The 26,256-nt window shown below is 38.7% G+C and overlaps 3 protein-coding genes across 8 annotated transcripts; 1 reads left to right on the plus strand and 2 right to left on the minus strand.

Moving 5' to 3' along the window:
- Positions 1-7,320: 7,320 nt before the first annotated feature.
- Positions 7,321-10,358, minus strand: LOC122042007 (aluminum-activated malate transporter 9-like). 2 transcript variants are annotated; one of them, XM_042601917.1, is made up of 7 exons: positions 10,224-10,358; positions 9,166-9,496; positions 8,909-9,049; positions 8,560-8,829; positions 8,332-8,474; positions 8,084-8,230; positions 7,321-7,999 (listed from the first exon to the last, which is right to left on the minus strand). In XM_042601917.1, exons 2-7 carry the CDS (start codon positions 9,473-9,475, stop codon positions 7,511-7,513), a joined length of 1,500 nt encoding a protein of 499 aa, XP_042457851.1. In that variant the 5' UTR covers positions 9,476-9,496; positions 10,224-10,358; the 3' UTR covers positions 7,321-7,510. The 2 variants fall into 2 exon arrangements, with proteins under 2 accessions (XP_042457851.1, XP_042457850.1); XM_042601916.1 differs by lacking the exon at positions 10,224-10,358 and having other exon boundaries at positions 9,166-9,672.
- LOC122042006 (pentatricopeptide repeat-containing protein At5g39350-like) lies at positions 9,821-13,055 on the plus strand. The gene has a single exon (XM_042601915.1). It carries the CDS (start codon positions 10,219-10,221, stop codon positions 12,286-12,288), a length of 2,070 nt encoding a protein of 689 aa, XP_042457849.1. The 5' UTR covers positions 9,821-10,218; the 3' UTR covers positions 12,289-13,055.
- Positions 12,921-22,341, minus strand: LOC122042005. Of its 5 annotated transcripts, none has more exons than XM_042601914.1 (15): positions 21,986-22,341; positions 20,439-20,738; positions 20,189-20,366; positions 18,997-19,136; positions 17,682-18,909; positions 17,487-17,587; positions 17,193-17,337; positions 16,138-16,206; positions 16,004-16,049; positions 15,536-15,921; positions 14,635-14,714; positions 14,392-14,527; positions 13,948-14,109; positions 13,372-13,470; positions 12,921-13,233 (listed from the first exon to the last, which is right to left on the minus strand). In XM_042601914.1, the coding sequence occupies exons 1-15, from the start codon at positions 22,015-22,017 to the stop codon at positions 13,117-13,119; spliced, it is 3,219 nt and encodes a 1,072-aa protein (XP_042457848.1). In that variant the 5' UTR covers positions 22,018-22,341; the 3' UTR covers positions 12,921-13,116. The 5 variants fall into 5 exon arrangements, with proteins under 5 accessions (XP_042457848.1, XP_042457844.1, XP_042457847.1 ...); XM_042601910.1 differs by having other exon boundaries at positions 16,138-16,203; positions 20,439-20,829; XM_042601913.1 differs by having other exon boundaries at positions 13,372-13,454; positions 20,439-20,829.
- Positions 22,342-26,256: the final 3,915 nt, after the last annotated feature.

The raw sequence follows: 26,256 nt of genomic DNA on the forward strand, positions 1-26,256 counted from the left end.
ACTCCCCTTGTAACCTTATTTGTGACTTTGTTTAGCCTTTTTGGAGCCTTAGTCACCTTTACTAAGTCAACTCTAGGGATGACCTCCCTTGTGACCTTCTTTGTGACATTATTAGACTTCTTAGAAGTCTTAGTCACATTGGTCTTTGCAAAAGTACTCTTAGGGACTACTTCCCTTGTACTTTTAGCTTGACCACTAAACCTAGGGTTGGTCCCATAACTATATGGAACCCTATGAAAGGAAGTCACATCCTTCTTGGCTTTAGGTTTGTATCCCAAACCTATATAGCCATTGGATGGCTCTTGTCTAGCTTTTCCTAGGTTATGCTCATTTTGATCCCTAAGAATATTTTCCATTCTTGCTAGGGTTCTTTCTAAATTATCAAGTCTTGACCTCAAGACTTGGTTTTCCGTCATTGAATCCATAGACTTGGATTTTTCTTGACCCCTATGAGTATTTCTATATCTAGGCATATATCTATAATCCTTAGAGTTATTGCCTAAATTATTATTTACCTTCCTAGCCTTAGGTGTGATAAATCTAGCATGAGGAGGGATATATTTATCCTTAGATTTATCATGCATTCTATTTTCATGATAAATAGCATTATAACGATTTAAATTTGAACTAGCATTCAAGTTAGGGTTTACCTCCCTTACCCTTAAAGCTCTCTTCTTCTCCCACTTCTTCAAGTGCACCAATTTCTTGAGCTCTCCTCTCCTTGGGTACTTTGTGTGGTAGTGACCCCACTCACCACATGTAAAGCACCTAATGTGCTTCTTCTCCTCCTTCTTCTTCTTCCTACAACTCACATTAGTTTCTAAATTAACTTTAGTGAGTTTAGGGTTTACCTCCTTTACCTTCTTGAGTGAAGGACACCTACTCTTGTAGTGCCCCATCTTACCACACTCAAAGCATTTGATGTGGTCCTTTGTGCTCTTCTTGGTAGTTGAGGTGGAGGGTTGAGCTTCCAAGATCTCCTCTTCCTTGGATTGCTCTTCTTCCTCTTCACTTGAAGATGTCGATGATTCCACTTCTTCCTCCCTTGAAGATGTGGATGATACCTCCTCATCTTCCTTCTCCTCTTCGGATGTTGACCTTATGTCAACATCGGATTGGTCATTCTCTTCTTAGACCAATGAACCCTTCTCCTTGTTAGGATCGATGATCGCGGCTAGAGAGGGGGGGTGTGAATAGCCGCCCCAAATCGTTCGTTTCTTTCTACAAGTCAAGGTTAGCGCAGCGGAAATAAACAATAGAAACGACAACGGAGAATAGCAAACCTCAAACTCGTCGATGTAACGAGGTTCGGAGATGAAACTCCTACTCCTCGGCGTGTCCGTAAGGTGGACGAAGCCTATCAATCCGTCGGTGGATGAGTCCCCGGAAAACCAGTTAATAAGAACACTCCTTTTGGGTGGAGAAACCTCGCCACAGAAACTTCTTGCAACAGCAAGAAAGGTGTACAAAAATACAGCACAAAACAGAAGACAATATGAATGTACAAAACAAAGCTTGCCTACTGTTCTTGTCGACTGGAATCCGAAGCAGCAACTTCAGGAAACTCACAGCAGCAGCTGATCAGTCGAGGAAAGCTCACTCGAAGCTTCAAGAAGGAGCTCACACGAAGCTCAGTAAGCTAAGAGCTCAGCAAAGCTCGATCACAGTCAGGAGTAGGAAGAAGAAGAGTAGCCAGAGTTTCGTCCTCGATCTCCTTTTATACCTGCATCCACCTGCGAAGAAGAAGCCAGAAGACAAAAGACCGTTGCGAGCCAACGGATAGTTCTGGACCGATCAGGCTTCAACCTGATCGGTCCAGGGCATCTCTGATCGGTCCTGGGGACCGATCAGGCTAAGCCTGGACCGATCAGGCTATGTGCTGATCGGTCCAGGAGGAGTCTGATCAGTCCCTGGACCGATCAGCCTTTCTCCTTCTTCTCTTCTATTTGCTTCCTGATCGGTCTGTAGACCGATCAGATAACATACAGTAGCATACTGTTTGGTTACTGATCGGTCACCAGACCGATCAGATAACCCAGTGTGTCACTGGATCGATCCACTGATCGATCCAGCTCTTGGTTTTTGCCCAAACCAAATCCCACGCCTTCCAAACCAATATCCGGTCAACCTTGACCTATTAGTATCTCATGCTTAGCATCTGGTCACTCCCTTGACCTGCTAAGACTCCCTACCAAGTGTCCGGTCAATCCCTTTGACCCACTTAGACTTTTCTCTTCGTGTCAAGTATCCGGTCACTCCCTTGACCTACTTGACCTTCTCAACACCAGATGTCCGATCACTCTTGATCCATCTGGATTTTCTGCCAGCTTCACTCACGGGACTTTCACCTAGCTTCACTCACTAGATTTTCACCGGCTTCACTCACCAGATTTCCAACCGCCTTCATTCACGGACTTTCCAACCGCCGACTTCACTAACTGGACTTTCCCACCGCCTTCACTCACGGACTTTCCCACCGCCGCTTCACTCACTGAGTCTTCCCAACTGCCTAGCTTCACTCACCAGGACTTTCTCCAACTGCCTGACTTCACTCACCAGGACTTTCACTTTCACCTAGCTTCACTCACTAGGATTTTCACCTGGCTTCACTCACCAGGATTTCCTGACTGCCTGGCTTCATTCACCAGGACTTTCCGAACTGTCTGGCTTCACTCACCAGGACTTTACGAACTGCCTAACATCCCAGTTAGGACTTCCCAGTCAAGTATCCGGTCAACCTTGACCTACTTGATTCTTCTTCATCCAACCTGATCAGACCCTGATCAGTATCTCTCCGCATGGACAACTGCACCTGCATTGTCCATGTCTACATGTCTTTCTGTATTGTCAAACATCGAAACCATGACCAAGGTTTACGCTTGGTCAACTAGGTCAACCTTGACCTACTGGAAATTGTACCAACACTCCTTGGACTCCTCTACTCCTTGGAATTGTGACGGGTCTTCATGATAGGCAATGATCTTTTTCCAAAGATCACATGCACTTGTGCATTCACCTATACTCACAATGATATTAGAAGGTAGTAAATTATGCAAAATTCTCGTTACCTCCTTGTCCGCCTCCGATTGCTCTCGTTGCTCTTCGGTCCAATGTCGAGGTCGGAGGTGTTTAGCCTTCTTGTCCGTAGGAGCTTCAAATGGGTCACTCAAGACAACCCATTGATTCCAATCCATTTGGAACCATGTCTTCAATCGCTTCCTCCAATAATTGAAGTCTTCTTTGTCATACGGAGGTGGAATTTCGATATCCCATCCGAGCGGTCCTTCGGACTCCATCTTCTTCTTCCTCTAGCTTCTTGCTCTCTTGGCGGTTAGTCCGTAGAAGAGCGACCTCGCTCTGATACCACTTGTTAGGACCTTGACGTCCACTAGAGGGGGGGGTGAATAGCGTCTCACCCAAAACTTTACTTCCTATAATGTTAGTGCACAGCGGAATACAAAAACAAACTAACAAATACGAAAGTTAACCTAAAACAAGAAAGAAGAAGACAACAAACCAAACACAAACCCTAACACAAGGTGTTTACGTGGTTCGGAGATAACTTGCTCCTACTCCACGGCGTGTCCGTAAGGTGGACGATCCCTCAATCCGTCGGTGGATTAGTCCCCGGCAAACTCCGGCTAGCTCAACCTCCTTGTGGGTGGAGAAACTTCACCACAACTCCAACCAAGATCACTTGGACACAAGAGATCCTTGAGCACTTTGGTGACTACTAATTAGGCTTTAACCAAGTCTAATTTCGTCACCTTGGCCGGCCATCCCAAGCTCCTTCTTATAGAGCTTGGAACAAATCAGTAAGCTGATTTGCCCGTTACCAGTCGACTGGTCCTTGCACCAGTCGACTGGTGTCAGCCCAACGGCTATCTACAGTGCACCAGTCGACTGCTACAGTCACCAGTCGACTGCTACAGTAACGCTACAGTACTGCTACAGTAACGCTACAGTAAACCCTAATTCTAGGATTTTACCTCGAGTACATTCACTCAACACTCGTTCTCGCCCGACCAACCTAGACCTAGCCTTCTAGCCTCCTCCATCAGCCTTGCGTCCCTCGGATGCCTCCCCATCCTTCACGTCTTGCCTTCTGGAGCTTCCATCGGCCTTGTCATTGTTGTCGGGTCTTCCTTTGCCAAGAGATCGCGCCTCCGGGACTTCATCCATTGCCAAGTCACACTTGGACTTACGTTGCCAAGACTACATGCTTGGACTTACACCGCCAAGACTCATCCTTGGACTTTCCTCCTTTGCCAAGATCACACTTGGACTTACGTTGCCAAGACTACATGCTTGGACTTACACCGCCAAGACTCACCCTTGGACTTTCCTTGTTGTACCTGTATCCTGCACACTCACAATGCATATCAAATACAACAATAAACCTAACTTAAACCTTTGCCCAAACATCAAAACTTAGGGCATCTAGATTGCTCCAACACATTTGAAATAGTAGAATTAACTGAAGCTACCCCTTACTAATCCTAGCTGGTTAAACCAAAGTTTTATACTAAGTTCTTTGGGCAACACTATTTGAAAAATCTCGAAACACGTGATTACCCTAAAAATTTATTTAAAGAATGTCTGCTTGATTAACCAAAAGCTAAACTTGAATTTAACACAAGTTAAACTAACCCCTACAAATCCAACTTAATACATCTCACAAAATTATAAGATTCTCTTGATTGAAAATATAGATCGAGTGAGATAAATAATGATTAAATTAAACTAAAATAAAATAAGATAAATTAAATTAAATTTAAAATTAAACCTAAATCTAAAAGTAACTTAAAAATTAAAACAAATTAAAATTTAAACTTAAGTTAAAATTAAAATCAAAATAAAACAACTTAAACAAAGTTAACACTTAAGCTAAACTTGTTCACAAAACAAGGAATTTAAATAGATATTGGACAGTGGTTGCTCTCGACATATGACTGAGGATCAAACAGTGTTCACAAAATTAACATTCAAAAGATTAGGAATATTTGCCTTTGGAAATAACGACAAACTTAAGGTAATTGAAATAGGTAACATTGAACTAGAATCTAATTTCATTATTCATAAAGTACTACTTATTAAAAAATTTAAATTCAACTTACTCAGTATTAGTCAATTGTATGATTCAGAGTATAAGATTAGGTTTACATCCACTGAATATTTAATTAAACATATGAAAGACTCCATAATAAAATTAAAAAGATTTAGGAATAATAATATTTCATAATTAACCTAGTTAGCTCCTCACTTAAGTGTCACTTGACATAAAAGGAGGACACCTAGCTATATCATAGAAGACTATCCCACACTCACTTTAGAAACTTCACCAAACTAAATGACCTAGTTAGAGGACTACCAAAACTACCTAACTTAGACTCAACAATTTATAATGCTTGTAAATAAGGAAAACATACCAAATCAATAGACAAACCAACTAATCAAGTTCAAACTAATTCAACACTTGAATTATTATACTTAGATTTATTTGACTCACATAAGATTAAATCTATTAATGAAAATTTATACTATTTAGTAATAATTGATGATTACTCAAAATTCACTTGGGTAAAATTTTTAAAAAATAAAGATGAAATATTTAGTGATTTTTGTAAACAAATTGAAAACAAAAAAGACATAAAAATCAAAATAATTAGGAGTGATAATGGTGGGGAATTTAAAAATCATAGGTTTACTAAATTCTGCTTAGAAAATGGGTATCATCAAGAATTCTCGTGTTTTAATACACCTCAACAAAATAGAATAGTTGAAAGAAAAAATAAAACCCTCCAAGAAGCCACTAGGACAATGCTTAATGAATACCAACTACCAAAATATTTTTGGGTAGAAGCTATTAGTACAACTTGTTATGTATAAAATAGAACAACAAAAAATAAGAAACATAATAAAACCCCATTTGAAATTTACTATAATAAATTACCTAATATCAAATATCTTAAAGTATTTGGGTGTTTAGTCTACATATTAAATACAAGAGAACATTTAGAAAAATTTACCTCAAAAATTGAAAATGAAATTTTTATAGAATGCCCACTAAATAGTAGAGAGTATAGAGTTTATAATAAAACTGTCCTACGAATTGAAGAAACAACAAATGTAAAATTTGATGAATCTAACTCTAAGGAAACTAACTCAAATCAAATTCAAACTCAACCAATTGACTTTGTTAGAGTTATCACTGATCTAGAGGGAGCAAGTGAAAACTTAAATCAAATAGATGAACATGAAGATGAACAAAATCAACTACAAGAAAATGGACAAAAACAAACTGAATCTAGAACAATAAGAGTTAGCTCAGACTACCCAATTAAATAAATAATAGGTGACCCATAACTAAGGGTTCAAACTAGATCATCATTTAGAAATCTAAGTCAAATATCTTTAATTTATAAGATTGAACCCAAAACAGTAGAAGAATCCCTACTTGACCCAAACTGGATTATTACCATATAGGAACAACTGACCCAATTTGAAAGAAATGAAGTCTAGGACTTAATTCCTATACCTGAAAATAAAAAATTCATTGAAACTAAATGAGTATTTAGAAATAAGTTTATATTAATTCCAAAAATCATTGTTTTAGGTATTCTTTGCGTTGCGACGAAAAACACTCACACCGCCCGACGCTCACACTCCGTTGACACCGACTTCTACGCCAATGTTGTTGTCGACGCCATTGCCAACACCAATGTTGACGCCGACTTCGACACCGATGTCGATGCTGACTTCGAGGTCGACATCAACTTTGACGCTGACATCGACTTCGAGGTCGACACCGACTTTACGTTGCGAAGAAAAGCACTCGCACCGCCCGACGCTCACACTCCGTTGATGCCGACTTCGACGCCAATGTCATTGTCGGCGCCATTGCCAACTCCAATGTTGACGTCGACTTCGACACTAATGCCGATGCCGACTTCGAGGCTGACATCGACATCGACGCTGACATTGACTTCGAGGTCGACACCGACTTCGATGTCAACGCCAACGTTGATGCCGACTTTAACAAATGAGCTACAATTACTTGAACATGTAAGTTTTAATCAATAAATATATGTAAGATGTACTAGATTCTTAAACGCTTAAATTTTTAATAAAAGTGACACGTATTATAAAATCTGGCCAAACACAATAACACATATTAATCTTTCCTTCCTTTTAAATAAAGAAAATATAAATATTTTATTTTTCTTTCTTTTTCTTTCTCTTTCGTTAATGAATTTTCCCTTTCGTTAATGAATGTTCGTTTATCTCATTCAAACATAGTGTTAAGAACCAGAGGAGGAAGAGGAGGAATTAAGCTGAATTTTACATCTATTATTAAAATCTATCTTTTTTATTTGACCCACAATAAATAAGTAGGTCTTAAAATCTGGCCAAAAATAAATTTGGGTGAATTATCAGGCGCTCATGTCAAACCACACCTGCGACCACCACCCATTTGGGTGCGGGACACCTATCAAATTAACGACGTCTCCTACTTAAACTTAGCGGTCGCAGCCAGCTCGTCGACCGCTTCCACGAGGTGGTCGAGTCGAGCCACGAACTCGACGAGCAACAGCGCGAAGGTAGCGAGCGAAAGCGACGCCGAGCTTTCTGCCGCCCGCATCCTCGGCCCACCCTCACCTCTGTCGTCCTCCAGCTCGTCCACGTCCCTCGACGGCCATGAAGAGAGCCGCCGGTTCTGCTTCCTCATCGCCTCATGGTACGACCACCGCGGCTGTGCCAGTCGTACTGTATCAGCCGGGCATGGTCCAGAATTTTGGGAGATAAGAAGAAGGTGGAACTGGAGGTCAAGGGAACGCTGCAGGCGGTCGCCAGAGACATGCACGCACCTGAGGCGGTCCAGTTGAGGACTGTGCTTCATATTGCTGATGTCACCTGCTAAGCTTCGGAGGAGTTCTGCTGCGTCGACGACCGCCTCGAGGATCTCCTTCTGGAATGTAATTCGAAGGTCGCTCGGAGCCTGGCATAAATAATCAAATTAAAACTAAAAGAATTCATAAGCTCGACTCTACAAACAGACTAATTAAGGGGAAAAAAAATCAACCTGAATCTCCGATCTCAAACAGCCATAAAGCGCCATGACTTCGTAGGCGCAGTGCCGGAGTACGGCCGCGACTTTTACGTACTCCGACCAAGTGTGGTAGTAGTGCCTGAATCTTCCATGCGGCGGTTCCCATTTCGCCCAAATCGCCTAAGAATTTAATTGAATTCTAAGTTGTCGATCGATCGATCGATCGATCGATCATTCTAACTTCTAAGCAGGGGGAGGAGGGGAAAGAGAGATTTGATTACCAAAGAGTCCATCCTTGCAGAAGAATTCAACATGGCTCGGCATTTCCAGTGCGCAAGATCGGCGGGGAACTCATTGGCCATCTTGCACTGTACACCAGTAGTCTGTTCCAATCCTTCTCCGCTGAAATACCTCTTCCCACATTCTAAAATCCAAAATACATCGATCAATTATGGTCGTCCAGGAAATTAATTTGTAAATTAGCTAGCATCAACGACGCACTGACCGACCTTCGAGCGACTCTGCGACAGAATAGAAGCCGTCCACAAGCTCGTCGTGCAGCTGCTCGCCGGCCCACGCCGGCAAGACGAGCACATTGACACCGACGGCGACAGCCGCACCTATCGAAATCGAGTATAGGCGCTCCATGGCGGTCCGGATTGGGTTCTCCAAGCGATACGTAGAGAGCACGATGAGGCAAAAGGTGAAGAGGGTGACGCGAAAGCCGTACTCGTATGTGACAAAGGAAGGCCACTGCTTCACGAAGGAAGTGGCGGCTCCTGCAATCAAAATTAATGTAATTTGCAAAAGAACAGGATGCATGTCGGATTTGGGCATGTATTACAATTATATACCTACCTACAAGGAAGATGCTGATGGCAATAACATAAGGCTCGCCTCGAGGACCACCAACGATGGTTAATCCAATAACGAAGATAGCGAAGATTCCGGCCACCAAAGTTCCGATGGCTCGATTGAATCCGCGGTACAAGGTTGTCCCTAAACAAGTTATTTGATTTTTCTAATGGTGAAAATTAGGTGATGATGTGAAGAATACAATACACAAGGATTGATGTAGCTAGTTCAATTAAATTAATTAGCACGAACGTACGCACCTACAGTGTATTCGAACATGACACCGACGGTGAGGATGGACCAGAGAATGTTGGTGCCGAAGAAGTCGAAAGGACCCCGGATTAGGATGAGCAGGGAGACAAGGAGCATGGCGAGGCCAACCTTGAGGGCAAAGACCACTCTGTTGCTGTCCTCCTTGGCAAACTCTAGCACATCTCGCACGCACTTGGTAAGCAATGAGCTCCTCTTGCTTGCAATAGTAGTATTCTTGACGAAGAACTCAGGCAAGACAGAGTTGGGCGACAAGATCACATCTGTAAAAATTTTGTTGCAGGGTTGTCTTCCATTCATTCTTCAGCGCAATGGCTCGATCTGCAGTCAGTATTAGATTATTCCACACAAATATATAGACCGGATCGATAGTTTTTCACAAGAAGCTAAGGATGGTATAGATGCAATTTATATATACTTCCATTGAGCTAGCTAATTGCCCACGGAAGCGAATTAATATATATATATATATGCTACTGGTCCAACGCTAACTAAGAATAATCTCAAACTATCACAAAGGAAAGCACAATATAATTGAATTTTTTTTTGATAAACTAGATAATACCAAATTTAGGATTGATCCGTCGACAAACACTTTATAATTGAAGGAGTGCGTCACCAGGTGATCAAAGATGCCTGATAGCAATAATGTATGTGTGGATGAGGACGGTGAGATAGAGAATATGCCGCCAGCCATATGATAAGAAATAGAAAAGGTGCAAAGTTGGGGTAGTAAAGCTCAGAGCTAGCTACTAGTACTAGCTATGGAGATATGTATAATCCTCCCAATTCTCCCACTACTACATATCAGTATTGGTATCCTGCTAACTAGCTAGTTGATCGATGAAAATGACAAAGGAATATTGCACATTGTATTTTATTCAGCAGATGCCAAAAAGAGGGCTTGAGGATTAAGCGAGCAATATGTTTTTGATTTATTTTTTTTTCATTAGTAAAATTTCTGAAAATAGATTTAATATTTTGATGGATGTTGTATTTTCTAATCGATTAGGTCTTTGAAATTAGATAGCTCTTGTAATGTAATGACCTTGCTGGGAAGGAATGACGCTGCTAGTGGTGGAGTCTGTTACCGTCCCGACAGGGCACAAGCTGTTAAAGAAGCTCTTGCTGCCGCCGTCACCCGCTGCGCATCCTGCCGCCGCCTCCGGTTCCTCCACGGACGTATCATCGCCTCCGGATTTCGCCGCAACCTCTACCTCTCGAGCCTCCTCCTCTCCAAATATTTCCGCTTCGGCGACGCCTCGACCGCACGATTAGTCTTCGACGATGCCCGACGAGGGGGGCCGACGAAGACCCTCCTATGGAATTCGCTCATCAAGGGATACCTCAAGCGCGGTCGCCCCTGTTCGGCCTTGGATATCTACCACGAGATGGTGGCCTCGCCCCCGCCGCATTGCGATCCCGATAGGGTTACGTTTCATCTCGTCCTCACGGCTTGCTCCCATTTAGCCGAGTTCGAATTGGGCTGTAGAATTGGAGCTCGTGCTCGGCTGAGAGGGCTAGATTCTGATCTCCTCGTTGCGACAGCGCTGGTTGATATGTACTGCAAAGCCGGGGTGATTGATGCGGCACGCAGGGTGTTCGACGGAATGCTTACGAGAGATGTTATTGTTTGGAACGCAATGATTTCTGGGTACTCGAAAGCCGGGTTGTTCCAGGAGGCTGTAAGTTTGTTCAGAGCCATGAGGCTTACTCATGGAATTTTCCCTAGCGAAGCTACTATAATTAGTTTGATGCCTGTTTGTTGCTATTATTCTTCTTCTCCAGACAACGTAGAGGGCTTACATATCCTGGCTATTAAACTCGGTTTGGAGTCAAGCTTGGTTCTGTTGAATGCTCTACTCGAAATGTATGTGAATTGCAACAACTTGATTACTGCGAGCAGTTTGTTTAGCAGGATGGAGAATATGGATGCCATCTCATTGAGCACTATGATTGGTGGATATGTGCGACACAAGAAGCCAGATGAGGCTCTCACATTGTTCAATTGGATGGTCATGAACACGCATATTTGTCCTTCTCGATCTATTTTGATTAATGTGATTCTTGCATGTGCAGAATTGGGTGATTGGAAAGAAGGTAAACTGATACAAGACAATTACTTAACCAGTCATGACGACAGAATTGTATCAGACTCATCTATTGTTACCGTACTAGCTTACATGTACGCCAAGTGTGGTATGTTGAATACTTCATTGAGTCTTCTAGATCCATGTGAGGAAGTAAGAGGAGATGTGGTTACATGGAATGCTATGATGAAAGGGTGCAGTGAGATCGGTACGATCAGTAAGGTTTTTTATCTCATGCTTGAAATGCAAAGGAGGGGCATCAGTCCTGATCATGTTACATTTGTTAATTTGCTCTCTGACTTATGTTGTACCCCCATCCTAAAGAAAATCACTGAAACACATTCTCAGATCATCAAAAGAGGATTCGAAATCCATAGGCAAACTTCTAACTGCCTTATTAATGCCTACGCCAAGGGTGGAAGCATTACAGATTCAAGTAAGATATTCGATGGCATCATTCAGAAGGATGTCGTTTCCTGGAGCACAATGATACAAGCTTATGCATGGGATGGAAAATTAGACCAAGTGTTGGATCATTTTGAGCAGATGAGGGAGAGAGGAGTAATGCCAAACCATTTTACTTTTCTCTCGCTTTTGTCTGCATGCAGCCATGTAGGTCTAGTGCAGAAAGGCTGGGAATTCTTCAACAGTATGAAAGAGGACTACAACTTGGAACCAGGTATTGAACATTTGACTTGCATGGTCGATATGTTATGTCGAGCTGCGAGGTTCCCTGACGCATATAGTTTAGTCAAGAATGCAATGCAAAGAGGCAAGAGTTGCGCAGTTTTATGGGGTGCTTTACTCAGTGCTTGCAGAGTGCATGGTAATGTGGCAACTGGAGAAGAAGCTGCCAGGCATCTCTACCAGCTGGAACCGCAAAATGCGGCAACTTACAAAATGCTTGCTGATGTTTATATTGCGGCAGGGAGAAGGGGTGATGTCAATGGTGTTTTGAGTTTGATCTGCTCAAATGACTTGAAAAAGATACCAGGATTCAGTTGGTATGAGGGATGTTTATGATTCATTCCCCTGTCGTGGAAGATGTATGGTGCAACTTGGAGTCAAGGCTTGGCTACCAAACCCACTTGAGGATGTACATTGAAATAGTTTAATTGCCCGAGCTTGAACTGAATCAGTGTTCGACTTTGCCTGGCTGCCCACACACAAGGAGCTCAAATTATAAAAGCCCGTATATGTGGATCTTAAAGTATTTCAAATGTTGCTCGGAATGAAATGGGCGTAGCCACTTCTCCACAGAATCACGAGCAAAAAATATCACCTTTCTCCTCATCTCCACAAGCTCAGGTGAGGTCGACATTAAGGTGCAGAGACATGAGCAAGCTTCCGTTACATTTTAGACAAAAAGACAATCCATGCGTGACCATTATTCAAGTACATTTATCGTCCAAAATTACATTTGAGCTTTCAGAAGGCAATAGAACTTTCACTATACCAATTCAAAAATTACAAAAACTTTATAACAAAAAAGAAAAAAACACGTACAGAGAAAGATACGAGAAAGAAAAATCTGTACAGTTCCTCTCCATGACTAAAACCCATTGGCTTCTTCTGAATCAAGAGCCAACACATCATACCCAGATGATGGATCAAATTGAAGATACCAAATCACTCATAATGCACAATCTGAATCATGGAGAAACCACCTTCTCTATGCAAAAACAAAACCTTTTACACATGTACATGATATAAAGCTTCAACAGTCTGGACAAACCAACAGTAGGACATGAAGTTCATCTTACAATCCGACCGGCCGACAAAAGCACAAGTGATCCAGTCAAAAAGAGTGATTGATTGTTTTCAGATGAGTAAAGTTAGTGATTGCCTTGTCTAAATTGATACTTTTTCTTCATGGCATTCCCTGACAACCTCACTGAGCTCAGGGAAGGTCGACAAAAGCAACAGCTCAAGGAGTTCAAACGCAAAGTGCTTCAAGCAAAAAGGAGACTGTAGAGAAGATGGATGGTCATTAATATTTAATTACATGTCAACTTAATTCCTTTCTTTACTATTTTCAGTATTACTATTCTGAGTCAGATTGTAGGTGAAAGCATGTTCTTCTACTTTATCCCTAGAAGCAAGTACCTGAAGGAAGAAAAATATATCCTGCGCACACTGTTCATATTCCTTTCGGCCAACAAGACCAACAAGAGCAGGTGGCGCTTTCTCTGTTGAAAAAAGATACTGTCTAGCATTATCACAATGTAACCTAGCTCCCAGTAGTAACATAGTAGCACACTTCAAAAACACATTAAATTGAGGTATATAACTTTTACATGCATGTTATTGACTAGGCAATAAAGATGAATTTTTCTTGTCAAAGCCTTTTGGGAGAAGATGGAAAATGTTGACATGATGAACATACAGATAATAAGCAGTTTAACTTCGAACTGCTAAGCACTGATATTAAACTTGTGTTTGAAAATTAAGACAAAGGTAAGCTGTGGGTATATAGATTTTGTTGCTCGAGTATTAGTGCATGGTTTGCAAGAACAATTGGTGGTATAAAAAAAATAATAAACCTTCCATTCTCAACAACGCCATGGGGTTTAAGATCTCTACCACGTCAGTCAAACACTCAATTTTTTGTTTTTTTACAAAATGGAGATTGCACATTAGCTAAAAGTTTAAAATTAAAAACTGAGGACCAATATTACCTACTATTAGTTCATACACAAATTTGGCACGACGATCAGCTTCTACTTGTTGTTCATAAGTCAATGGATTGCTCTTTAGGTTGCTCTGAGTGCCTGGAGTTGAAATGGGTGCAGTAGCTTTTCGCTTAGGATGCTTAGTTATGAAAATCCCGTCAGGCCATAGAACCTGCCAAAAATTACAAATTCTAATCAGGATATAGCAACAGTGATGAAAATGATGTTTTCTTGAGGTAAAATGTGTAAGATCAGCCGATCAAGAAAATTTGGTCATACTATGGTGTATGTGTATAGGACAAGGGTAGAAACATTCAAATATTTTGAGCAATTGGCTCAACTTATCATTTGCAATAAACCTATGGTTTTATCTGTTGAGAAAACAACTATAGTTTAAATTGACAAGTGAACAAAACACTTTTTGTTGTTAACATGAATGAGTAGATTGAAGTACCTGCTCAACACGCTTGATTGCAGAAGCAATTACCACTCCTGTTCTAAGAAGTTGAATTTTCTCAATAAGCCAGTCATCAAAAGCATCACCCATTCCCAACTGTAACAGCTGCTTAGCTATCCAAAATGCTTGCCGCCTACAAGAAAAGCATCACAATGTGGTCAATAAAAGCAAGAAGAGAGGTTTGATCATGTAGCAAAAGTAATAACCTTTATGCTCAACTGACAATATATCTAAACACACCTTATCCAACCACCATCCTTCAGCTGGAAAATAACATCTACTAAATTTAGTATGGGAACACTCAAATTTGGCGGTACACACTGCAATGAGAGTTAAAAATGATAGCATATCATAATAAGCAACTGCAAAGAAGTACCAAACCTCATAGCACAACTAGGAACAAACCATATAAAGAATGATAAACTAAGTACTATTAAATGAGCAAAATGCATGTGCATGTGCATGTGCATGTGCATGTGAAAGCACATTGTCTTAGAAATTCTGGAAAATAAAGGAAAAAGTAGTGAAATGGGTGTTAGCAAAAAGCAAGAGATAAAACATATACAAGCACATCGAAAGACTGGCATGTTACTAGTCCAAGTAATCTCTCATGCTACAAATTTGCAATTGGGTGCTTATCATAATTCAGAGCGAAAAATATTATATAATTTAGCATCAAACTTCAAAGTCAATAGCAATAATAAATAGCTATCAACAAACCCACATCAGCAAGAACTAAACCTTAAGCATCAAATTACAGCAAGTGGGTAATTTCCATAGTCAAAATGAAATGCTTTTCTATGATTAATAGAAGTAAGTACTGGGGATTTAGCTAATTTAAACTTACATAGCAAACATTCACAAACACTTCCAAATGAACATGCAAAGTTCAAAGTGTCTTTTCAAACAACTTTATTGCCCATGTAATTCATACATAAATATCATTTACTTTAAGTGTTATCTTTCTTCTTAATGTTGAGCAAAATAAAATATTCACCTCCGCGGACACCTGATTAAAAATTTTGTTAAAGCACAGTGAGGCAGCAAGTGTGCATTTCTGAATTTCTGATCAGTATATATACAAAAAAATCATAGAAGGGATTCACATGTACACTATAATACAGAGTTAATTCCAACTTACTTCAGTAGGAATGTTCAATGCCCCATCAGTATCTACAACTTTAGAGCTCTCTTGCAAATTTTCAACTTCAGCTATTGAGACATTTTTTGCCTGGTCAGAGTTACCAGAATATGAAGTATTATTTCTGAGTCTGCTTTCATAATCATTTTCTGAATTGTCATGATATGGATTGTTCTGGTCTCTGCTATTAAGACCAGGAATTTGCTCCATATGTGATTTTCTCATTCTTAAACCATCAGATTCAGAATAACTACCAGTCATTACTTTAGAACTGTCTTTGATCTCAGAATCAAAATTTTTCTCAGCAGAAGAGAACTGACTACCAATATTTTCAATTGATTCAAACCTCTTTGCACTCTTTTCATGTGGCTTATCATCAAGATTAACTGAGTCACAGAAACAAGATATGAGTAGGACCAGGACAATGCCAGTCGAAGTCATTCAGAAAATGAAAAATTAAAAGAGAACCTGATAAAGTTTGAATGACGGAGAGAGAATCTGTAAAAATGTAAGTCTGAAATAGCAACAAGGGTTTCATCAATCCAACTAATATTAGACATAACAGGATAAAAATCATATTGGAGTCTGAAATTTGAACTGGCCTGTGAATCAATACTGAGGAAATCCCAAACATCAATAGACTCTGATATGCTTGGAATTTGAAGTAACTTCTGAGAGAAGAAAAAGGTGCAGTTAATTAAGAAATTGAATTACTATTTGATGCCAGTATCCAAAATAAAAGAGAGAATGAAGTAACAGTAGCAACAAGCAAGGAATCTAATTTCTTGCAATATTAACAAAAGGTAGGTCATTTGAACAAAAGAACAGCAACTATGTTTAAAGTAGAGATGCAGCAGTAGTTTAAAATAGAATCATTTACTAAGGGTTGATTATGAGACTATATCAATTTCGGCTACAAGATTGCCCAACCTATAAATGATTGACAAGTCTAGGTCATTCAAATAAAATATTCATTTAAAATAAAACTGGTCAGTGAGATTAACTGGTTTGATCTAAAATATTACTTTACTTTATTTTAAGAGTATCCAAAATACAATGCTAAATTTTTTGTAATCCTATCAGTTCAAGGACACCTAGTTCGTTTTGCACAAGTCTCAATGAGACTAGATTAGTAAAAGCCTAAAAAAAAGAGACCCCTCGCCCTATTGTTTAATTTACTCAATCATGAATACAATTTTAATCTCATTTCTTCATGAGATTGACCTTTGAGGCACACAACCCTGTGAAATTGCCAACTAAGACGTGAGATTATTGATTAAGGCACCATGTCTTCCCGGTGTTCTGCCATTGCATTATTATCTTTGTAAGAATGAAAGAAAGTGCAAAAGAGAAGTTGTACCACAGTAAGCCACTTTCCTTGCAACATGTCGCAAAGTACTTGGAATCATGATGTCAATTTCAAAATTTTAAAAATAGGTTCACCTAGCATGGGTCTAGGCAAACTGATTGTGTTTGTCTTGAATGCAACTATCATAAAACATTAGTCACAAAGAATTCTACTATGTTAAGGTGGTGTATCTAGTCACCGATCAGCTTTGCATCAAAATGCAACCCAAATGAAAAAGAGTATCAGATGAATGGAAGTAAATAAAACCAAGCCAGAAGGACTTCACAACTGTGTTTAATGATTAGATACCTTCAAATATATGTCAAGAAGTTTACATCTTTCCTGGACCACAGGAAGATCCAGCCCAGATGATAGAAAATGCTTGGGTGGCAAATGTAAGTTATACTCTGGAAACTCTTTTAGATGTCGATGTAGCTCCTCAAAATGGCGGTACCTAATGAGAAAACCAAAAGAAAACAGAAGAATAAAACATAGAAGGAAGAAGATAAAGAAGAAAAGAGTCACAATAACCACATAGGAAAACCAAACTAAAAGATTCATAAAATTTTCCAACTGCATGCCATATAGCCTTATTAATCAAACCTTCTTTTAATGAACCAACTATTGTTATTTGCATCGGTCACCGAAATGGAATAGACAGCAAATGTTCCTGAACCACTTTTTACAATATTGGCGCCTAGTACCTGTACGAATGCATGCCTTAGCACACTGCATACAGTGAAACAAATAAAATTATGAACAAAAATATGTTAATTCCTACAAATATATTGGAAGTACCTCGCATCTCAACTTCAAAAATGTATCGGCCAAAACAAGGATATCATGAGACTTCATAGACGAATGAGAAGACTCAGTTGAAACAGAAGACAAAGCTGTAGCCCCATTATTGATTCTACCCCTAGCTTCTGTGTCTGAGTTGTCAGTTAATTCAAGTGTTCTAGTATCATTTTTTGAGTCCTTGAGTATGTCATGCCCATCAGCCAACAAAAATGATGTTCTTGCAACCTCCTGCCACAGTGGGGCCTTTTGATTGCTTGACCTAGATCTTTTTCTTACTGACAATGTTCTTGATGTCCGACGATGATGAATATGAACTTTACCACTTCTCTTTGCTCCATGAGTTTCAGTTGCTTCAAGAGGATGCCGTATACTTGAAGAAACAGAATCCTTCTTGTTTTTGCTTTCCCATACTTTTGTACCTGGAGAACCAAGACCTGTCACACTACTGCTTTCATCATCAGTTGTATAGGAACTTAAACTTTCTGATTTAGTCTCTTCATGGTTTGTATTTTCTATTCTTTCTTCAAATGATGGATCTGAATGGTTAGAGTCATTACAATCTGTCTCAGGCAAATTTTCCAGCTGGGAGGAAGTGGGGAATTTCTTGGATATGTCCCGAATGTATATTTTGCTTTCAATTGGCTCAGAATGAGTGATAGATGAACTTTGTGCCACTGATTTTCCTAATTTACTTGCTTCTTTCTTTTTATAGTTTCGTCCTTTTGCCCAAAGATCATCCAAATGTTCTGGTGCAAGAGCTTGTGTCTTTCTTCTTGAAAGAATGTCCAACATCTGTGCCCACTCACTTGCATATGCACCAGGTTTCTTCTCATCCATACCTTGAGAATTCAATAGCAAAGTGTCTTTTGACCAAGAATCCTTAGCTTTGTCGAGGACAAAGTCTAAAGAAACAGGAAGATCATTATGATTCCTTGGTGTGACAATCAAACCAAACTTAGACCCAGATTCATTTTCCTTCCCAGTGTAATGCATTCCATTAATTATGCCACTCTCATGTGGACCAGTCTTCTGATTGTCATTTTTTAATTGTACAAGTTCAAGACCTGGACTTGAGTGATCCAGTGAACATGAAGTTTGATCATCCGAAGGTACTGAATGTGCTCTCCGCATGATTATTGGTGCTTCTTCAGCTGATGGTGCAAATTTCTTATTAATATTATTGGCACGAGATAAAACCAAAGACTCGATCCTTTCATTTATGAACCTGACATCCAGATGGAACCCACATACTATTATTAGGTTAATTCACCAGAATGCCATGAAAGTGATTATACAGGAAACAAGCAACTACCTTGGATTAACTAGGTTCAAAACTGGCCTAATCACAGTACAAGCAAGAAGCTCTCTAACTGTGTGGCGAAAGTATAAGCAATTTAAATCTTCTGGCTTGAAAAGTACAAACATAATTCCACGAACCAAATTCTGCAAAACCTGGAATATGGTGAAGAACATCAAAAATCATTACAAAACAACTAATGAAGGATTCTTCTAAGAAAATCAATGTTTTTAAACAAGCAGGTTGAACTCGTTAAACCAGAGGATGAAGGTCAATCTGATTCCTAATATGGTTGGATAACTCTGTTTCAACCAATTTTTTTATTGGTTCAAATTGAAAAACCACAACCTGGGTGCTGAGCAATTCAACTCCCTGACCAAGATTTGAAAACACTGACAAAGATTGCAAACCCTGTCTAAAATAAAGATCAGAAATCCTTTTTATAAGTTGGAACCTGAATCTTACAAACCCAACCATGAGATGCTCATTTAATGTGATGTGACAAGTAGGAACTTGTAAAGCAATGTTGTATTATGGGATGCCAATATCTAAGTTCACACTCCTGCTGTGCTTTATCAGAGAGAAAAAGAAACAGATCGAGGAAACTAGAATGATATGAGTTTGGTATTAATTGTTATACAGTAGAGTTAACACTGTTACTGAGACTACCATAGATGATTCCCTAGGTAAAAGATCAATTGTATGCAGAATATGTGAAGCCCGACAGAATGCACAGAAATGAATCAGAGATCTTGTAGCTACAAATTGATAGAGAGGAGTAAAGCTTGGTTTGATATCTCAAACTAATAAAATTAAGACAGGTCAAAAACTTTTAATTGCCCATGGACTGAAGTCAGCAAACTCAACACAATTACTCTGAGACACCTTTATACAAGCAATCAGAAACTGAAGAAGTGCATGGAAAAATTTGACAAAGTCTAACTTTGATCAGTTAAACAAATTAATATCTGAAAGAAAGTTGGCTAAAACCAGAACAAGTGCAAGCATCAGAATTTGGGGTGCTAACGAATGCTAATAAGCAACAAGATAAAATAATTTTCACTGCCATCAATAGTCAATGCCAGCTTTGCATGGTGGTCAAACTTTTTAAGGGACTCAGAGATCTATATGAATATAAAAGTTGAATATTACAAATTTATTTCTCGTTAAAGAAAAATACCAAAAGCATTTTTAGATTACATACAACCTTGTGCTCAGCTTCTGCAGAGAATAATGCTGGATGTAATTTATTGTCAGCAGCTAGAACTAATTTAATTTGTATATCTCGCTGGTCAAATGGCATATTCTTATTTTCCTGCCTCCCAATCTTAGACTGGCTATAACGGTAAAGCTCCAAATGGTCACGAAGTAGATTGACAACATCCCTGAAATACTAAAACCATACTTAGATATGATAATAAAGATTTGGTAAGCATATTGCAAATGTTAATCTATACCTGGTCAAAAGATCAATAAGATTTACATCTCTTGCCCGGCAAGAAATTTCTCCAATGACCCTAGTGATGATTTCAACTAATTCTTCTGGACCATTTCTGTCAGGTGTTATACGTGAGTACCAAAGATCAATCACCCACTCTGAAACTAGGTGTCTTGTGAATTGCTCTATTGCTACTTCAACTATGGGCGAATTCACCTTCTTTCTCCAGTCTGATTTCCCAATTGGAAACTTGAGTAGTTCGACAGGTATGCTTTGAGGAGATTTGCTGACAATTGAAATTTTATTCGGTGTAGGCTTTCTTCGGATATCAAGTTCATGTGATAAATAAAGAGAAAAAATGATCACAACAGCAGCAGCTGGCAAGTTAACCCAAACTGAAGAGCTGGTTACTGAAAAGTATACAAAACAGGTTTGATACTTAAATATGCCAAACTGATGAAACCAAACATATCAAAGGGGTATTAAATAAAAGGAAATGAAAACAAGCTACACATATGCTGGATGTGATAGTTCACGTTACCAAGAAATGTCCATCTCATTATTAAAAAGAAAATATTTCCAGCCATAGCAGTAAATTGGTTAAAACTAACTTATTGGATGAAAACAAGATGACTGATGTGAAGGACATTGTTCAAACTAAGAGATTTTGTGTGGATAAATCTATGACAAAAACAATAATATGTTTATTAGTTTTCCACAACTATCTACCATTCAGAACTAGTAAAGAAATTCAAAGGAATAAATTATGCTTATAGTTTGTAACTAGTTGTAATGATACGGAGTGTTAATTCATATTTGTCATATTTACATGCAAGGCCATTGGACATTTGTAGTGTTAATTCACACTACAATATTCACTTTGTTTGACCATTTTAACACAGCAAAACTAGTCAAAACTCAACTAAGTATTTAACTACTACTAGGTTGTGTGTTATCCATGTTAATGCTCACACTCATTTTCTTCCACCGACTAGCCAGAACTTGGTAGCTAATTAGCATTCCCTAAAGCAGAATAGATTTTTTTTTGTTCACTGAAAACTACTTCATAAACCACCACATTGACATAACATGGAGATAATTTGAACATCTAATACACAGCCACTAGGAATAATTATTTGCCAATTTAGCACAACTCATAACGTATCAGGCAAACAATCAGGATCTTAACAACCTGAATATATTAGATTATAGATGCAATTGCAGTGTTAGATCAGGGGTAGTTGCCAAAAATCATTGAAATGCATCTAAAACACAAAGAGTAAAGTCAAGTTACATTCTGGAGTTCAATAACGATTCTACAGAACTCGAAAGATCTAACATGATCGATACAACCAAGTCGAACGGGAATAAGTTTCCAAGCAAAATCGAACCCAATTCATGGAGTTGCTTAAAGAAGGAAAGTTTAGGGGAATTATAACGCGAGCGATGATGAACATGCCACCACCAATCAACCTACCTCACTAAATCATGGTCAATATACAAAAAAAGGGACAACGCAATACATGGAGAATTCTCCCTGGAAGAAAAAAGAATGTGAGGACTTACAGGACATGAGATAGGAGAGGCCAAAAACACATATGAGCAGCAAGACGACCCGATTCTTGGCCTCGTCCACCAAGCCGCGCATCGTTTGCATCCCCGAGCTCATCCCTTCTCGGCGATCCGACGAAGGAATCGAACCTCCCCAGTCGGAACGATGCAAGAGGAGAAGACCAGGAATATGGCACCAAGGTGAGAAGAGAAAGGCAGGAAGTTGCGGTCGTGGACTGAGAAGGCGAGTGAAACTGTCGTCAGTTAGTAGGTTAGCATCGACTCCTTCGTCGTGCCGCCGTCTTTCTCGCCTCCATCCGCCCTTCTTCTCTACCGTTCCTCCCTCGACTCGTGCGAGCCGCGTGCTGAATAATAATATTTTTTTTAATAAAAAGCAGGAATAATAATAAAAGAGGAAATTTCGTTTCGATCCCTATAGTTTCGTTTTTGCAGCATGGCCGAATATTTTTTGTTTACCTTTTAACTCCTGTAGCTTTAGTTATTTATCCGAATGCCCTCTTTCCAGTCAACAGCAACGATTCTTTTTCTCTTTGATGACGTAGTAGAATCCTGACCAAGTCCTGAGTCCCCTGACTGACTCTGCCTTGGGAGAAAGGCAATTGGCAACTTAACCAGGCACCAAACCATCGGATAAAGATTCGATCACGTGGAACCGTCGCATCAACGGCCTACTGAGCCGATCCCCCAGATAAAGATTCGATCATAGTTGAGCTCTAGTTGCTTGCAACCACTGGTCATAGACTTATTTGCTGTGTCCTTCCGCTTAGATTATTTATTAATAATCTTTTATGTTCATGTAAAATATAGAATTTTAATATAAAATTAGTGTGATGGTGTGTAATATAATAATATATAAATTATTTGGATTTTTTAAAATCTGAATTATTTAAATTTTCTTGTGTTATCTTACGTTCAGAACTAAGACTCATGCAATAGTACAATAATGCATGGGTTGCATGGGTGACGTTAGAGACGAATCCCAACAATAAACTATAACGGACTTCCCTATGCAATAAATTATTTTAATTTAATATTATACTTATCTTAGTAAAAGAAACTAAGAAAAGTATATTTTTTAACGGCCTAAACTATTTATATAAGTTTCTTTGATCATAGTGTTGTCAATTCTAAGATGTGGGACTAAAGAGAACTATATTTTTTTTATATAAAATAATCAGAGAAAATTAATGATGAAAAAAATTCATAATAATATGTCGTAGCTGAGTCTCGAACTCTATATCACTAATTGTTTCGCTTGTGGAATTATTAATAAATCTTGAAATTATTTTTAGTGTGAATAGAAAAAATGATAGTAACGTAAATTTATTTTAGGTTTAGTTAGTAAAGGGGGAAGATTTTTAATAAAATAGTAAGAATAGTAAAATAGTAAGATGATATAATAGGATGATTGTTTGGCTGACAAATAATTAAAATTATAGGATTCTATTTTATAAAAAAATTCCTCTTCTTTATTCGGAAAGTGATTATCAAAAGGTAGTTATTGAAAGTTATTTAAAAAAAAAAAAAAAAACTCCCACGTAGAAGAGAAAGTTATTAATCTTTAAAAACGTTGGATAACTTCCCATAAGATTTATAAATGCTGTATGTCCTCTCGACTCCTATCGAGGCACTTATCATTTAAGCTTCCCTACTTTACCTCTTTTCCAACAGTAATAGGTGGCTTAGGGGATGTTAATATGATGATTCCATATTTTTTTTTTATATACAAATTTTGTATCTCAACCTTAGGGGTTGATTCAGTTGATGAGTGGATAAAATATTAAGTGTAGTAACCGGAGTTTAAAATTCAGTAGGAGATTTCATTATCTTGGTAGACATGTGTCCATACACTTGTTAATTTAAATTTCTGTTGAACTTCCTCTAAATAATATAGGGCAGTCATAAAAAAAACTTTAATATAGCTGTACCATGTTATAAATATTATATCTTTCATCATAAAAGATAGTAAAGTGGCATTTGATTAAATGATGAACATGATTATAGGTATGAGTTTGATAGTAAAATTTAATGGGAATGAAAATAGAAATGAAACTCATCTAGTTATATGAGTTTGGTTGATTTCCATAAATCTAAAAATTATTCTCAAATCCACAATCTAAACATCATCTTTTACTATCATTTTATTCCTTCATTCTTAAATCTATTAACCAAACACCCCGATAAAAAAAGACGATAGAAAAAAATAGAAATATGGAAGATAGTTCTGTATATCAAAAATATGTTGCATTATGCATTTAGATACATCTTTCTCATATAATTTTTTAATTTAGATATGGTAAAAATCATTATATACAAGTTTCTTTTTCACGGGTTATATCTAATAATGTTATATAAAACATCATAATTATGAAGAATTAAGAAATTATGAATTGTTCTTGTTCAGTTTTATTATCAAAGAGTTCTGTTGAAATGCATAATTTCAATTTGGAATTATATATTATGGATTTTAGTTTTTGTTGATCACCAGAGTGTTTACCAAAGTGATCGACAGAGATAATTTCGTTAGAGATCAACTGTCTAATGATATTATGTCGTCGACAAATATGTCGTGACTTATCATTATACAAACTATTTTGTGCCCTTGCAATTGTCAATTGATTATCACAATATATCATCACGGCAGACACTGATTTTTCTCAACATGGGATATCTTCTAAGAGGTTACGAAGTCATTCTGCTTCTTCTACGGCTTTATCTAAGGCTATAAACTCAGATTTCATAGTTGATCAAGCTATGCAGATTTGTTTCATAGATTTCCATGACACAACTCCACCACCAATGGTAAACACATATCCAATTGTGGATTTAGAGTCTTTTGTATAAGATATCCAATTACATCACAATAGCCTTCTAGTACCACTGGATATCTTGTATAATGTAATACATACTCTAAGTTATATCTTAAATATTTAAGAACCCTTATTAATATCTTCCAATGGTCATCATTTGGATTACTCATAAATCTACTTAATTTGTTGACCGCATAGGCAATATCCGGACGTGTACAGTTAGTGATATACATCAAACTACCAATTGTCCTCAAATATTTCAATTGGGATACAGGTTCACCATGGTTCTTAGCTAAGTATAAGCTTAAGTCCATCGATATTTTTATAGGGGAAAAATCATATACATTAAATTTCCTTAGTACTGTCTCAATATAAATTTCCTTAGTACTGTCTCAAGTATAACATCTGCTATACTCATATCTTTCATATCAAAGGTTTTGATCAATGATCCTGTCCAGAATCTGAATCAGATGGAGGTCAGCAGAGATGGTGTTGGTGTTGACGGATAGACGACTTTGACACACCCTATGTGCACATGTCGGAAAAGTGAACCCTCACGTGGAACCTCGAGGTCTGTAGCAGTAGCACTGGTGGTACTTAGACTCTGCACACACTTAGATGAGCACACGGAGCATTAGAGATTAAAAATCAGAGAAAAAGTTCCCGACACAGGTCTTCCGACGCTCAAGTCAGTTCCTTTTTCCCCAGAAAAGTAGTGTACGATTGAAAAAAGAATTGATGAAGACGAGTGAGTATGTGTGCGTACCTGGCCAAGGAAGAGGACCTCCCTTTTTATATGGCGTTGCATATCTTTAAAGTCTGACTGTTGTTAGAGAATGTCGAGTGTCAGGGCATGTTGGGTGAGAGAGATTGTACGACAACCTCCTATTGGTAGAAGGAAGGTTTCACTCTCGGGGAGTAGCAAACCACTAGAGTATTCCCCGACGTCTAGTAGTTATTCTCTGACAGGAGGTTATGATTCTCTGACATTGTTGTCACTTAGTGCTTTCCATCCCGCTCAGGTTCAGCTACAGCTAGCTTGGGACGACTACTCAGATGTGCTACCAAGACTAAGCCTTGATGATGAGCTGTGGTGAACCAACTAGGCTTTATTTGAGACTGTGATGAAGGACCCATTTTCACGATTTGACCGCTGAAGAGCCGGTCGAGAGTTGTCTTAGTAAAAGTATCAGGACCATCTACAAAGCCTGAGCTGGGGTAATCCAATCGGTCGGGAGCAGGCCAGGAACTAGTACAAGCTTCGTCTTACATCTCAGATCTGGGACTTGCCCTGCCTGTGATTGAATAGGAGTTATGCGGCTAATGACGCGAGGTAGTGATTCCCGCCTTCCCTTGACTGTTGACTATCACGTCCTCTTGACTTTTGACTACTACATCCCCTTGACTATTGAACTCCTGACCTTATCGGGTCCCTCCTTTACACACCGTATCAGT

This window comes from Zingiber officinale, chromosome 2A (assembly GCF_018446385.1).
Source record: "Zingiber officinale cultivar Zhangliang chromosome 2A, Zo_v1.1, whole genome shotgun sequence".
Classification (NCBI taxonomy): domain Eukaryota; kingdom Viridiplantae; phylum Streptophyta; class Magnoliopsida; order Zingiberales; family Zingiberaceae; genus Zingiber; species Zingiber officinale.